Source organism: Mus caroli, chromosome 5 (assembly GCF_900094665.2).
Source record: "Mus caroli chromosome 5, CAROLI_EIJ_v1.1, whole genome shotgun sequence".
Taxonomy (NCBI): Eukaryota; Metazoa; Chordata; class Mammalia; order Rodentia; family Muridae; genus Mus; species Mus caroli.
In genome coordinates this window covers 123,797,326-123,810,373 of record NC_034574.1, presented here as the reverse complement: position 1 = coordinate 123,810,373, position 13,048 = coordinate 123,797,326, and the positions used below count along the sequence as shown (strand labels likewise).

Genomic DNA, 13,048 nt, shown 5'->3' with positions numbered 1-13,048 from the left:
AGGCCTGCTTGCCCTGCCCTTCCCTGCCCTGCCCTGCCCTTCCCTGCCCTTCCCCTCCCCCCCTCTCAGCTGGAATGGTCATGTGTGTGGTGCACATATTTTGTGAAATAACAACAATCAAGTGATTGTTTTTACTTTTTGTTCCTCTCCTCTGTAATGGAGCTATTAGGGCATTGGCAGATTCCCTTAATACGATTATCATTTTTGAATGATTTTGAGTTGGAATGTTTGTGCTAATAGTGGTAATTGTGGTTGGATTTGAAAAATGAGGCTGTAAGCACACATTCAAGGATCACATCATCCCCAGAGTGTTATTGACTACAGCTCACATGGCTGGACAGATGGCATGGATTCCTACAGTGGAAGTGAGGCTACACGTTGTTCTTGGTTCACCAATGGTGAGGATGGGGCTTGCTCACCTGCCACCAGGCACAGCAGGTCCCATTGTGGCAAGAAGCAGCTTCTTGCCAAGGAAATGTTTCTCCCAGGCAAAGGATAATTGATTATTTTAAGTCCAGTCAGATGGTCTCAGAATCAGTCATCCCCTGAACTTACCAGCAATGCTGGCTGGTCCAGCCTAAACTCATTAAAGTAGTCTCTGCTAGATTTGAACTGTGTAGCTGAGGCTAAACTCATCTAGTAAGCCAGACAGGTCTTATACATATGAGATGCCCTAGACTGGCCTTGAGTTCACCATGTAGCCCATGGTAGCCTTGAACTCACTATGTGGCCCAGGTTGACCTAAAACTTGTAATGTAGCTCAGGCTGGCCTTGAACTCAAGACACAGTGAAGGCTGCCTTGAACTCATTCTGTAGCCCAGGCTAGCCTTTTTGTCTTTACCTCCCTTCTGCAAGGATTGAAGGTATATGCTACTACGTTGAGCTTGACTTTTTACCGTTTAACTACTAAGTCTCCACATTATTTACTGGTTAGTCACACTGTTCTGCTAAGAATACCACCTGTTGGGGGTACCTGCATTGCTAGGTACCCCCAGAGCCCTGTGTTTGCATTTGTTTCAAAGAGATCCTGTATCTTGGGGTCTCATTCTAGGGTTTTTTTCATCTTCTCCTTTCCACAGTCTCTGTTACTTGACTCCTTGACACTGTGGCAGATTCCAACCACAAGCTTGTCACAGGATACCAACAGTGATCTCATGGCTCAGGATCAACTTCACAGCCCTTGCTTCTGAGTTCTGATGAACTACTCAGGCTCTATCTCATGAACAGACAGAGAGGCCAGGCTACTAGATGTCTGGTCTCCTACCTGGGGCTTTCCTGTGTAGGCAGGACTCACACCTGTCTGGACAGCTGTCTTTTCTTAGTCTTGTCCTGGTGAAGAGGCTCCCAGAATAGATAACTGTTCTACAAGGAAGATGTTTCAGATACCCATGGACATTGGGATTTTACTCTCTGGTTCTTCTCCATCCTTCAGTCACCAGCTTCCTGATCCATTGTGTCTCTAGACAGAACATGGATCGTTTGGATTTTTTTTTTTTTTAGATTTGAGACTCTATGCTTGTTATTTTTCCCAGTTCTGTGACCAAATATTGGACAAAAGCAACTTTAAAAAGGAAGGGTTTGGAATATGTGATCCATCATGTCCATGGGAGTATGCTGGTCACACTGTATCCAATCAGGAATCAGGACAGAGATGACTGCTGGTGCTCACCTTGCCCTCTCCTTTTTATTGGTCCAGAACATAGGGTAGTGGCATCCTCCACTTGTGGAGGACAGGCCCTTTCCCCTTCAGTTAAAGGTCTCCAGAAACACCCTCAGAAGCACACCCATAGGTGTGTCTCCTAAGTGATTCCAAACCTAGTCAAGTTAACATTGAAGATTAATCATCACCTGTTCTCTGATATGCCCTTCATGCTTCAAAATTGATCAGTCCCTTCTGCTTCCCAGGGTAGAGCAGATGATAGCTGCTGAAACTGTGACAGCCTCTTGATCTCCATACAATCCCCCTGCTGTTCCCAGAGTGCTATGAGAACCACTCTTCATGTGGCAGGCACCATAGTCTTCACCCTGTTTGCCATGGATCTGGGATATCCCTAGATGCTTAAGTTTGCTGTTCCACAGCTAAAAGGCACCCTGATGAATGTAGATATAGAATGGGGAAATTGATGACTGAAAGAGGACTAGGGCAGAAATCCCTGTACACCTTATGGAAGTGTTTCTTAACCTGTGGGTTGTGACCTCTTTGGAGGTCAAACAACCCTTTCACACCAGTTGCCTAAGACCATTGGAAATACCATATATTTACCTTATGATTCATAACCATAGAAAAATTAGGAAATAGCAACAAAAAATAATTTTGTGGTTTGTGAGTCATCACAACAGGAGAAACTGCATTGAGGGGTCACAGCATTAGGAAGGCTGACAACCACTGGCTGTGGTAAGTCTGCCAAAAAGACGTCAGTTGCCTGTATATTGACAATCTTGTTACTTTCTTTCTCCCGCAGAACACCAGCCATGATTGGCTGCTCATTTGTGGTCAACAGGAAATTCTTTGGTGAAATTGGTCTGCTGGACCCTGGAATGGATGTGTACGGAGGAGAGAATATTGAGCTTGGAATCAAGGTTGGTAACATGGCGTCTCTTCCTCCTGATTTATGATGGGAACCTCATCCTTGAGGTCTGTCCAAAGGTTCTCAGAGCTGTTAAGCGGGAGTTTCTTATCCTGGGGCATCCCAGTGAAGATATTTGAACAGAGCCATCACCATAAACATCACTATTTCTTGAGTGGAGATGACCTGTGCTTTTCTTCTTTAAAGACTGAGGAGTGTATCTCACGTCTTAATAACCCGCTCTGGAAATTATGTGGAGGGTCTGGTGCTCCTTTGCATTTGATTTCTTCTAGAAATGAAGTAGTCTCTCAAATTAAAATTTTATCTTAAGTATTTTGATGGTGCCGTGGCTAATTTTAATTGTTAACTTGGCAGTTAAATCTAGAATCAAATCTAGCATCACCTGGTAATAGTCTTCATGAGGAACTTTCTAGATCAGGTTGACTCTCGGGCATGTTTGTGGGGACAGCCTTGATTGTTAATTGATGACGGAAGACCCAGCCCATTCTGGGAGGCATTATTCCTTAGGCAAGGGATCCTGAACCATGTAAGTGAGCTGAAAGCATGCAAGAAAAGAAGGGAGTATTTGTTCTCTCTCTGCTCTTGACCATGGATGTGATGTGACCAGCTACTTCAGCTCCTGACTTGACTTCCCCCAAAATAATGGACAATAACCTGGAATTTTAAACCAAATAACCCCTTTCTTCTCAATATTGATTTTTGTCAAGCTATTATCTCAGCAACAGAAATGAACCTAGAATAACTCTCTACCATATTCCTATGAGACAGGGTCCCTCATTGAACTTACATTTAGGTCAGCCTAGCGAGCTTCAGCAATTCTCCTGTCTTCATTCTGTATAGTGCTGGGGTTACAGCTGTGGCCAGCTTCCTACCCAGGTGATAGAGAATTAAATTTTGGTCTTTATGCTTGCACAAGTGCTCTTTGCCTGCTAAGCCCGGTCCCAGTGCCTCTTCATCTTTCTTTGAAGACAAGAATGATTTGAGCATCTCTCTATACTCTCATAACAGAATGGATCAAGGGAAAGAGATTACATCAGGGGAAAAAGCATGGGGTTGGGGTTGAAACACTGTCTTTGCAGAGTATACATGTGTAGCTGGAAGGATCTCCAGTGACAAGAGGGACCCACCATATCTGAGGCTCAGTGACAACAGAGCTTGTTGCTAAAGCTCATTAGAAGGATGTTCCTCTGCCCATCCTCATAAGGGTTTTCTTTCCTTTTTCTCCTTTTCTTTTGACTTGTAGATTTATTGAATGGTTTTGCTGGGCTATCACTGATGTATAAAGGTTGCATATTTTAAAGGTGTTCAGTTTGTGGTGTCTTGATGTACAGTGTGCAATGATCAATACCATCACCATCATAACATACCCACATCTATATAGTTGCCGCTGGGGAGAGATGCATTTAAGATCTAATGTCTTAGAAAATTAAGAAGTCTTTGCTTGGTTGTGACACTAGGGATAGAACCCAGAGCCTAGTGCTTGCTACCAAGTTTGCTGCCAATCATAAACATATTTCTGTGTGTAATGAACATATTATAACTCTACATAAGTAAACAAATAAATCTTAAAATTCACATCAGTTTTTTTTTTTTATATTTTTCAGGCATGTGCGTAGCATTTTCTTTTGTATGTGTGTGCACACAGAGGCTCCAGGTTCATGTCTAGAATCATCCTCCATCATTCTTTCACCTTATGTGTAGAGGCAGGGTCTCTCAATCAAACCTAGAGCTGGTCAATATGCACTAGTATTGCTAGCTGACTTGCTCTGTGGATCTTCTGCCACCTCTTTTCAAGGCTGGAATTACAGATGGTCTGTTGTGTGTAGTTTTTGCTAACCCCCGCCCAGAATGGGCCATACTACCAGCCCTACACAGATTCCCTTGGATCTATAGATTAAAAAAAAAAAATCACACAAACATTAACTTAGTTTTTAACCTGCCTTATGGCTCAATTGTTAGGAGCTCTTAATCTCCCATTGCTTGTGTGTCTAATCTCCCACCTGGGGAAATGGCCTATGGCCGCTGTGCCCAAGATCTCACATGGCTAGTTGTTTTTTCTCCATTGGAAGCATGGTGAAAATCCCTTTCTCTCCCCTGCAACTGCTAGCTTGCCTGTAGGGACTTAGAAGTCCCGCCTATTCAGCCCAGCTCATTGGCCACTAGCATCTTTACTGATGGATCAAGAACCAATTGGAGAACAGATCCTCCATGCCCACCTCATATTTACATGGGTTTCTGGGGATCTGAACTCCCACCCTCAAGCTTGAGAACCAGGTTTGTGTCATGTTGTTTTCATCACAGCAACAAAAAGTAGTTAATGTACCAGAGCTTTGTTTTAAGTGAAAGAAATCTCTGAATGTTATTTGTTTTATAGGTTATGCTCCTGGTTTATACATCTTGGATCAAAAAAAAATTTAGATAAATAATGTACTCTTAAGAAATAGATTTCCATCCAACCAGGTCTGGTGATGCATGCTTGTCATCCTGGCACTCAGAAAGCTGAGCTGAGAAGATTAGGAGTTCAAGGACAACCCAGGCTATACCGAGAGCTTGTGTTTGGAAAGAAGAAAGGGAAGGAAAGAGAAGGGAATGAAGAAAGGGATAAATAAGGAAAGGAAGGTGAAAGAAAGGAAGGAAGGAAGCTAAGGAGGGAGGGAGGAAAGAAAAAGAAAAAGAAGAAGAGAGAATGGAGTGGAGAACTTCCTTCATGTACATAAATACACTTTTCGCTCATTGTAAGCATTCATTCATATACACAATTTCATCTATAAAAATGACTTGGAGGGCTGGCAACACTGCACAGTGGGTAAAGGCACACCCCACTAATCCTGATAGCCTGAGTTAGACCTCCAGAATCCACATGGAAGAAGAGGAGAGCCAGCTCCTGCAACTTGTCTTCTGACCATCACATGTGAGTGTGTACACACGAAAGAAAGAAAGAAAGAAAGAAAGAAAGAAAGAAAGAAAGAAAGAAAGAAAGAAAGAAAGAAAGAAAGAAAGAAAGAAATTTTAAAAGAAAAGAGAGAGCATAGAATCCCCAGGCTAGTTAGGTATTTTGATGTCTGACTTGCTATGCAGTCTACACTTCTTGGAAATGTCTGATATGCAAACACTGTCTTTTCTTGGCAGTTTTTTCCCCTCACTAGGAGACAGGTCCTTCTAAGATCTTTCTAAGCATTCTGTGAGATCTTTGGTTCCCTCTTAATCCCATCTTTGGTGTGTAAAAGCCATCAGAACTGGAAGTCTTCCTGGTTCAGGAAGCTAAAGTAGCTGGGATGACTCCCAAGTGGATTCAACTGTGCAAAGCAGCCAGCAGCCTGTGACCAAAACAGTTGATGGAGTGACTAGGTCCAAGGTGACCAAAACCATAAACCGCTCAGGACTGAGAAAGGAAATGAGACTGGAACTTGGTTTTCTAAATGGTGTTAATTAGAAAGTGCTGGGGAAGTATATTATGGAAACATCTAAATCTTTTTCTTATATTGTTTGTGTGTGTATGTATGTGCTTGTATGTGTATGTATGTGTCTCTCTGTTTGTATATGTATGTCTATGTGTATATGTATGTGTCTCAGTGTATGTGTTTCTGTGTGTGTGTGTGTGTGTATGTGTGTTTGCCTGTGTGTGTATATGTGTGTCTTTGTGTGTATGTGTGTATGTATATAGTATGTCTGTGATGAATATGTATTTTCATGCATGTGTGATGCATGGATGTGTCTGTGTGATGTGTGTGTGTACGTTTGTATATATGTGTGTCTCTGTATGTGTATACCTATGTTTCTCTCTATATCTATATATATATAGAGAGATATATTTGTGTATGTATATATGTATGTGTGTCTATGTGCCTGTGGACCTCTTACTTACAGGAGTTGATTCTCTCCTTCCACCCTGTGGGGTTCTAGAGATATAACTCAAACTGTTAGAGTTGGAGGCAAGCCTTTACCTACTGAACCACCTCACCAGCCCACATGTCCAAATCCTAAGAGAAGAAGAGAAGAGACAAATTACTTTTAAATAATGTGAAATCAGATTTTTTTTTAGTTTTTCCATTGTATTAAATAGTTTCCAGAGAAAAGGTGTAATCATACACTGAAGCTCTACAATCGATATAGGAGCAACAATGACCCTCGCTCTGCAGCTATCCCTAAGGGAATACAGAGAGATGGTCACTTTCTAACTACCAGAAACTGGAAGTCTAGTGTGTCATTTTCCTTTACTTACGAACCTAAAGAACCCTCTCAAACAGCTCCACCATCTGGGAACCCAATGTTAAATCTCATGGACCTTTAGCAAGGACATCATATTCAAACCAACATATATGTGTTTGCAATTGTGTGTGTGTGTATGTTTTGTGTGTGCATATATACTTTGTGTGTACCTGTAATAAACATACACACAGAGAGACACACACATGCACATGGACACACACACACCAAAAAAAAACCCTGCCTCAAGAGAACTTCCCAAAGACGAGTGAAAATAGACATCATTTGTAGAATAAAATGGATTCTCTTGGGGTAGAGTGTCTACAATTCTGAAGACTTAGATTCTCTCTCTCTCTCTCTCTCTCTCTCTCTCTCTCTCTCTCTCTCTCACTCTCTCAGTGTGTGTGTGTGTGTGTGGCAGGCATATGAGTTGTGATATATGTGTGGAGGTCAGAAGACAACTTTCAGGAGTTATCTTTCTCCTTCCATCATGTGGGTACCAGAAATCAAAGTAAGTCACCAGCCGTGACTTACATCTTTACAAGCTGAGCCATCACACTGGCCCCTAAGTTGAATTCTATACCATTTGGGTATTCTGTCTAGCCTGACTGAGTAAGTGGATCTTGATTACTTCATTTCTTAATTTCTTTTCCCCCTTCAAGATAAATTAGAAAGGAAGAACTTAGTCGATATATATTTGGGTTCATTTCCTTTCTTTTAATTCAAGACTGTCTTAGGGAGATGTGAAACTCAGAGACACGCACAAAAATAGGACAATATGATGAATCCAAACGCATGAATTATTCAAGTTAAATGAATGATAACATTTTGCTATGTGTTTGGGATTTTTTTTTATTATTATTTTAGTAACTTCCTGGTGTTTTAAAAGCAAATTCTCAAACACGAATCTAAAACTACTTTTGGCTCTCTGCTAACATATGAAGACTTTCTTAAAACATAATAGACTTGATGTAATGTGACACTTAACAAAATTTAATATTCATATTTTCACAAAAATATTTCTCAAAATGCTGTCAGATTTTTCTCAAAAAAGCACATTGTTTTAACACTTAGTTTGTTCATCTAAGACTTCACACAAGGCCTGCCCACACATCGTACTTCCTTGATGTCTCTTAAGAATCTTTTCATCTCTTCCCTGTATGATTATATGCTGTTCACTTTTAAAATATCTCTTTTAATCATGTGTCTCTTAAAGAGTCCCTAACCCTAACCCTATCCCTATCCCTATCCCTATCCCTATCCCTATCCCTATCCCTATCCCTAGCCCTAGCCCTAGCCCTAACCCTAACCCTAGCCCTAACCCTAACCCTAGTCCTAACCCTAACCCTAGCCCTACATGCATGTGAGTGCAGGTGCCTGTGGTAGCCAGAAGAGGGTGCTGGATCCCTCGAAGCTGTAACTGCCAATATGGATGCTGGGAACCAGTCTTAAGTCTTATATATAACCACCGAATCATTTTTCCAGCTCCATTATCTTTCCTGTTTTTAAAGTTGCAGTCATTTATAAGGTTTTACATAATCTGGACTTGGTAAATCAATTCCTCTTGGCATCTAAAACATGTGACTCTATTCTGTAAATGGTAAGAAGACATAGAAAGGTTTTTGCTTGCTATTTTTGTTTCTGTTTCTCAATCTTTCTATGCTGGAAACCAACCATAAAACTCCACCCTAGCCACATCCCAAGCTCCTAGATGCAGAAAGCTGATTCTGGCTATTCCTGACACCTATTCCTACCTCCTGTTCTCTCTGCTCCCTTTTTGCATCCCTGTCTCCCTCCCTCCTTTTCTCACTTTGTTCATGTCTTAGTCTCTGTCCTATGGCTGTGAAAGGATACCATCGCCACAGTGATTCTTTAACAGAAAGCCTTTGGTTGGGGCTAGCTTACAGTTTAAGAGGTTTAGTTCATTATCATCATGATGGTCAGCATGGTGGCACACAGGCAGACATGGTGCTGGAGAAATAGTTGGGAGTTAGACCTGCAGGTTACAGGAAGAGAGAGACACTGGGCCTGGCTTGGGCTTTTGAAACATCAAAGCCCACCCCCAGTGACACACATCCTCCAACAAGGCCACGCCCCCTAATCCTTCTCAAGTAGTGCAGCTTCCTGATGAGTACTATATGAGCCTATGGGGGCCATTCACATTAAACCACCACAGTTCTTTATTCCTTTCACCCTTTCTTCCTGCTTTCTTTCCCTTGCTATTTCCTCCCTCCTCCCTTCCCTCCCTCTCTCCTTCTTACTCCTTACTTCCTTTCCCCCTACCTCCTGCCTTTCTTTCTTACTCTTCTCTCTTCTGTCCTCCTATTTCTCCCTCTGTTTCCTTTCTTCCTCCCTCCCTCCTTTCTTCACTTCTGTTCCTTTCTCCCTCTTTCTCCTTCTCTCCATCCCTCCCATCCTTGTAGGCTGTAATTTAAGGACGATAACTTTATCTGCTCCCAATCTAGCTCCCAAATAATTGACAGAAATTCACTAACAAGCTTTAAGTGCTATGGCTGGGTAGATACTTATCTATTCTACCCCTCTAAGCTATCTATTTCCCAGGCAAAGGCTCTGTGTTACGTGCAGTTTGAGTTTCACCCTGGCTTGCTCTGCTCTACATGTGTCATGTTGAATCACTTGGCAACCTGTTCATCAAGACTTCTGGATCTTGTGCCTCATGGCTACCTCTTCTCTTCCTTCCTCTCCTACTTAGGATCCTCTCGCTGGGATTGGAAGTCATACCTTTTCTGCCCAGCCATAGGCTGATACGCTCCTTATTAACCAATCAAAGATACCTCGGAAGCATTCTTTACACAGCATTGACACTGGGGATGGTTCAATAATCCTGACTTTGCTAGCATCTGGATTGTAACCAGAGCTCTGGGCACAGAAATAATCATCTGAGTACACAGTGCACAAAACCATCCCCCAATACTTCCTTGGGAGCATACTATAGATGATGCTGTGCACTTCTGGTCCCACACATTAGAAGAACTCACACGGTTGCTGTTATCCTGTGTTAGTGGTGTTAAGATTCAAAGCTGGACTTAGGTGTTGTCAGCTTGACTGATGCATTATAAAATTCCTCATCAACCTCTCACCTAATTAATGGTGTCAGCAGTTCCAGCATCTTCCCCTACATCCATTATTTCATTAGTGCCCCAGGAAATGGTTAGTTTCTTTTTAAGAAATCTACATTCGCTCTGCATTTCTAAGCTGTAACTCTTTGTCAGAAAGCTTTCCTCTTTAGCTGTTTGGGGAGCTGAAATATGCACCTCAAGCCAGAAAAGACTTGGTAAATGCTCATTCCTTCTTTATACTTAAACATTTTTAGAAAAATGTTGGTGCTGTGGCCACTTCTAAAGTTGACCAAAGAGGTCATTTTATTTCCCTGGTAATATGGTATCAATTTTTAAATATATATATATATATATATATATATATATATATACTTTTTATGTGTCTGAATCCATTATAGTCATTTTGCCATCCTATATGTGTTTTTATGAAGGTATAATTTAATATAATAAGGCCATAGTGATTGTCAGCCTTGAGTGGAGGGTTCCCACATTTGCATAAACCTCTACAATCACCTCCCAATGTGACATTGAACATAATCTGCCTGAGAAGAGCCTCCCTGGGCTCCCCATTCTTTCTGCTTCCCCAGACCCTTCCATCTAGGCTGCCATGCCCTCATACTCTGTGTCACAGATGAATGAAGAAGATGCCAGAAGACCATGAAAATGGCATCAGAATACTTTGATTGGAGTGTGGCCAGTTGTATCCAACTAAAGTTGAGTCTCTGGGAGTCTTCCATGCTGTTGCTTTGGGAAACAGGCATCTCTTTTTTTAGAGACAGGGTCTCACTTTGTAGACCAGGCTGGCCTCAGATGCACGTAAGTCCACAGGCCTCTGCTTCCTGAGTTAGGATTAAATGGGATGCACCACCATACCCAGTTTTCTCCCCCCCCCTTTTTGCCATTGCTTAATTCATTATTCATCATTTGAATGGATGTACATGGGGCATATGCATAAGTTTGTGAACTCCGTTCTCACCTTTCACCTTTATGTGGATTAGGGCAATTGAACCAGAGTTGTCAGGCTTTCTTAGCCAACACTCTTACCCACAAGCCAGCTCTACAGTCCCTCTTAGAATTAGCCTTGTTCTTAGAATTGCTGAAAAGGAAAGAATACATTGTGGGAATACAAGGTGACCATTAGCCTTCAGTTTCCTACTGAAGAATGGTTGGGTCATTTCCAATTTGGAACTATTATGAGAAGTCCCCTAAAAATCTTTTGGCACACAGGTTTTGACTTTGCTCAAGTAAATTTCTAGGGATTGAATAACTGGGATATTAAGAAGATGTCTGTTTAATGTTTTAGGAAACCATCAATCAAGTGTTCTAAATCAGTATTTTTTAAGACAAGCATGATGATACGTGCCTCAGGAGGCAGGGGCAAGAAAGTCAATGGAGTTTATAGGCTAGCCAACCTAGCATAATGGGTAGCCTCCAGGTCAGTGACACACTCTGTCTCAAGTAAAACAAGGTGGATGGTTCTGAGAAAGGATGCCTGAAGTTGACTCATCTTCCATATGCAGTTACACACCCAGGGACACTCACATCCATGAGTGAGAATATGTAAAAGTCTCATTGGCACTAACTTTGGGCTTCAACAGACAGTATGGGCTACTAAGAAATCTGTGACTTTAATCATTGTTGATCTCATTTTACAGATTACAACAATGGGATGAATAGACAAGTAATTGTCCAAGAAAACTCAGAATTCAACCCAAAGGTCCTTAGAGTTTCCCATAAACCTCTTTTCACTATTGGGGTAACTATGGCAACACTGTTGATGTACAGTGATGTCATCATCTAGTACAGTGAGACACAACCCCTTTGGGGGTCACCTGTCAGATATCTGCATATCAGACATTTACATTGCAATTCATAACAGTAGCAAAATTACAGTTATAAAATAACAAAATAGTTTTATGGTTGGGGGTCACCACAACATGAGGAACTGTATTAAAGGGTTGCAGTGTGTACTGGCTAGTTTTGTGTTAACTTGACACAAGCTGGAGTTATCACAGAGAAAGGAGCTTCAGTTGGGGAAGTATCTCCATGAGATTCAGCTGTAAAGTATTTTCTCAATTAGTGATCAAGGGGGAGAGGCCCCTTGTGGGTGGGGCCATCTCTGGGCTGGTAGTCTTGGGTTCTATAAGAGAGCAGGCTGAGCAAGCCAGGGGAAGCAAGGCAGTAAGGAACATCCCTCCATGGCCTCTGCATCAGCTCCTGCTTTCTGACCTGCTTGAGTTCCAGTCCTGATTTCCTTGGTGATGAACAGCAATATGGAAGTGTAAGCTGAATAAACCCTTTCCTCCCCAACTTGTTTCTTGGTCATGATGTTTTGTTCAGGAACAGAAACCCTGAGTAAGACACAGTGTTAGGAAGGTTGAGAACCACGGCTCTAGTAGATACTCGGGATTTTGCTTGGATAACATATTTCTCCTAAAACAATTCCGTTTGTAATAGATAGGATGTTGGCAATCTGCTATATCTATGTGTGACTCCAGAGACTTGGACCTAACTAGGCTGATGAGGGAATAAAGAAATGGCAGACAAACAGAAACACAGGAAAGATGGGGTCTGCTAGATTGGGATCTCTGCTGGAGAAACTGCAGCACCCCAGAAACCCACCCTGTTTACGGTATTGAGTTGAACAGGAAGGTAGGTTATTACACACAGGTAGACAAGGAGGTGGTGTTTGTGTAATGCAGCTGAGCAAGGAGGCAGGAATAGCTAATTTCTACAGGGAGCAGTCTCCAGACTATAAATAAGTGGGAATAGAAAGCTACTATGGACATTTTCTGTATGCACTATTAAAATTCACACACCGACCAGGAGGGAAGGCTTTGCCATGTCCCTCTGAGCCTCACTCCTACAGGGAAGACCTTTCCATTCTTCCATGAGTTTGAGGCACCAGGATCCTTGACAGGGCTGTGCCCAGTTCAACAACACATATTCAGCTAGGATCTCATTCACTCCAGGCTTCCTCCTATCTCTAGAGTAATCTTCATGTACATAAATAGGCATATACACCATGCTCCCTCCACCACACACACACACACACACACACACACAATTCCTGCTACATACAGGCATATACCATGCTCCCTCCACCACACACACACACACTTCCTGCTACATACACAGGCATATACCATGCTCCCTCCACCACACACACACACA

The 13,048-nt window shown here is 42.1% G+C and overlaps 1 protein-coding gene across 2 annotated transcripts in view; it reads left to right on the top strand.

The window, feature by feature from the left end:
- The window catches only part of Galnt17 (polypeptide N-acetylgalactosaminyltransferase 17), a 429,898-nt gene that overhangs the window by 337,463 nt on the left and 79,387 nt on the right, over window positions 1-13,048 (top strand). For both annotated transcript variants that reach the window (XM_029477980.1, XM_021162564.2), the window contains one exon: window positions 2,463-2,580. In XM_029477980.1, the coding sequence (XP_029333840.1) occupies window positions 2,473-2,580 (108 nt within the window). In that variant the 5' untranslated portion in view covers window positions 2,463-2,472. The remainder of the gene's footprint in view (window positions 1-2,462; window positions 2,581-13,048) is intronic.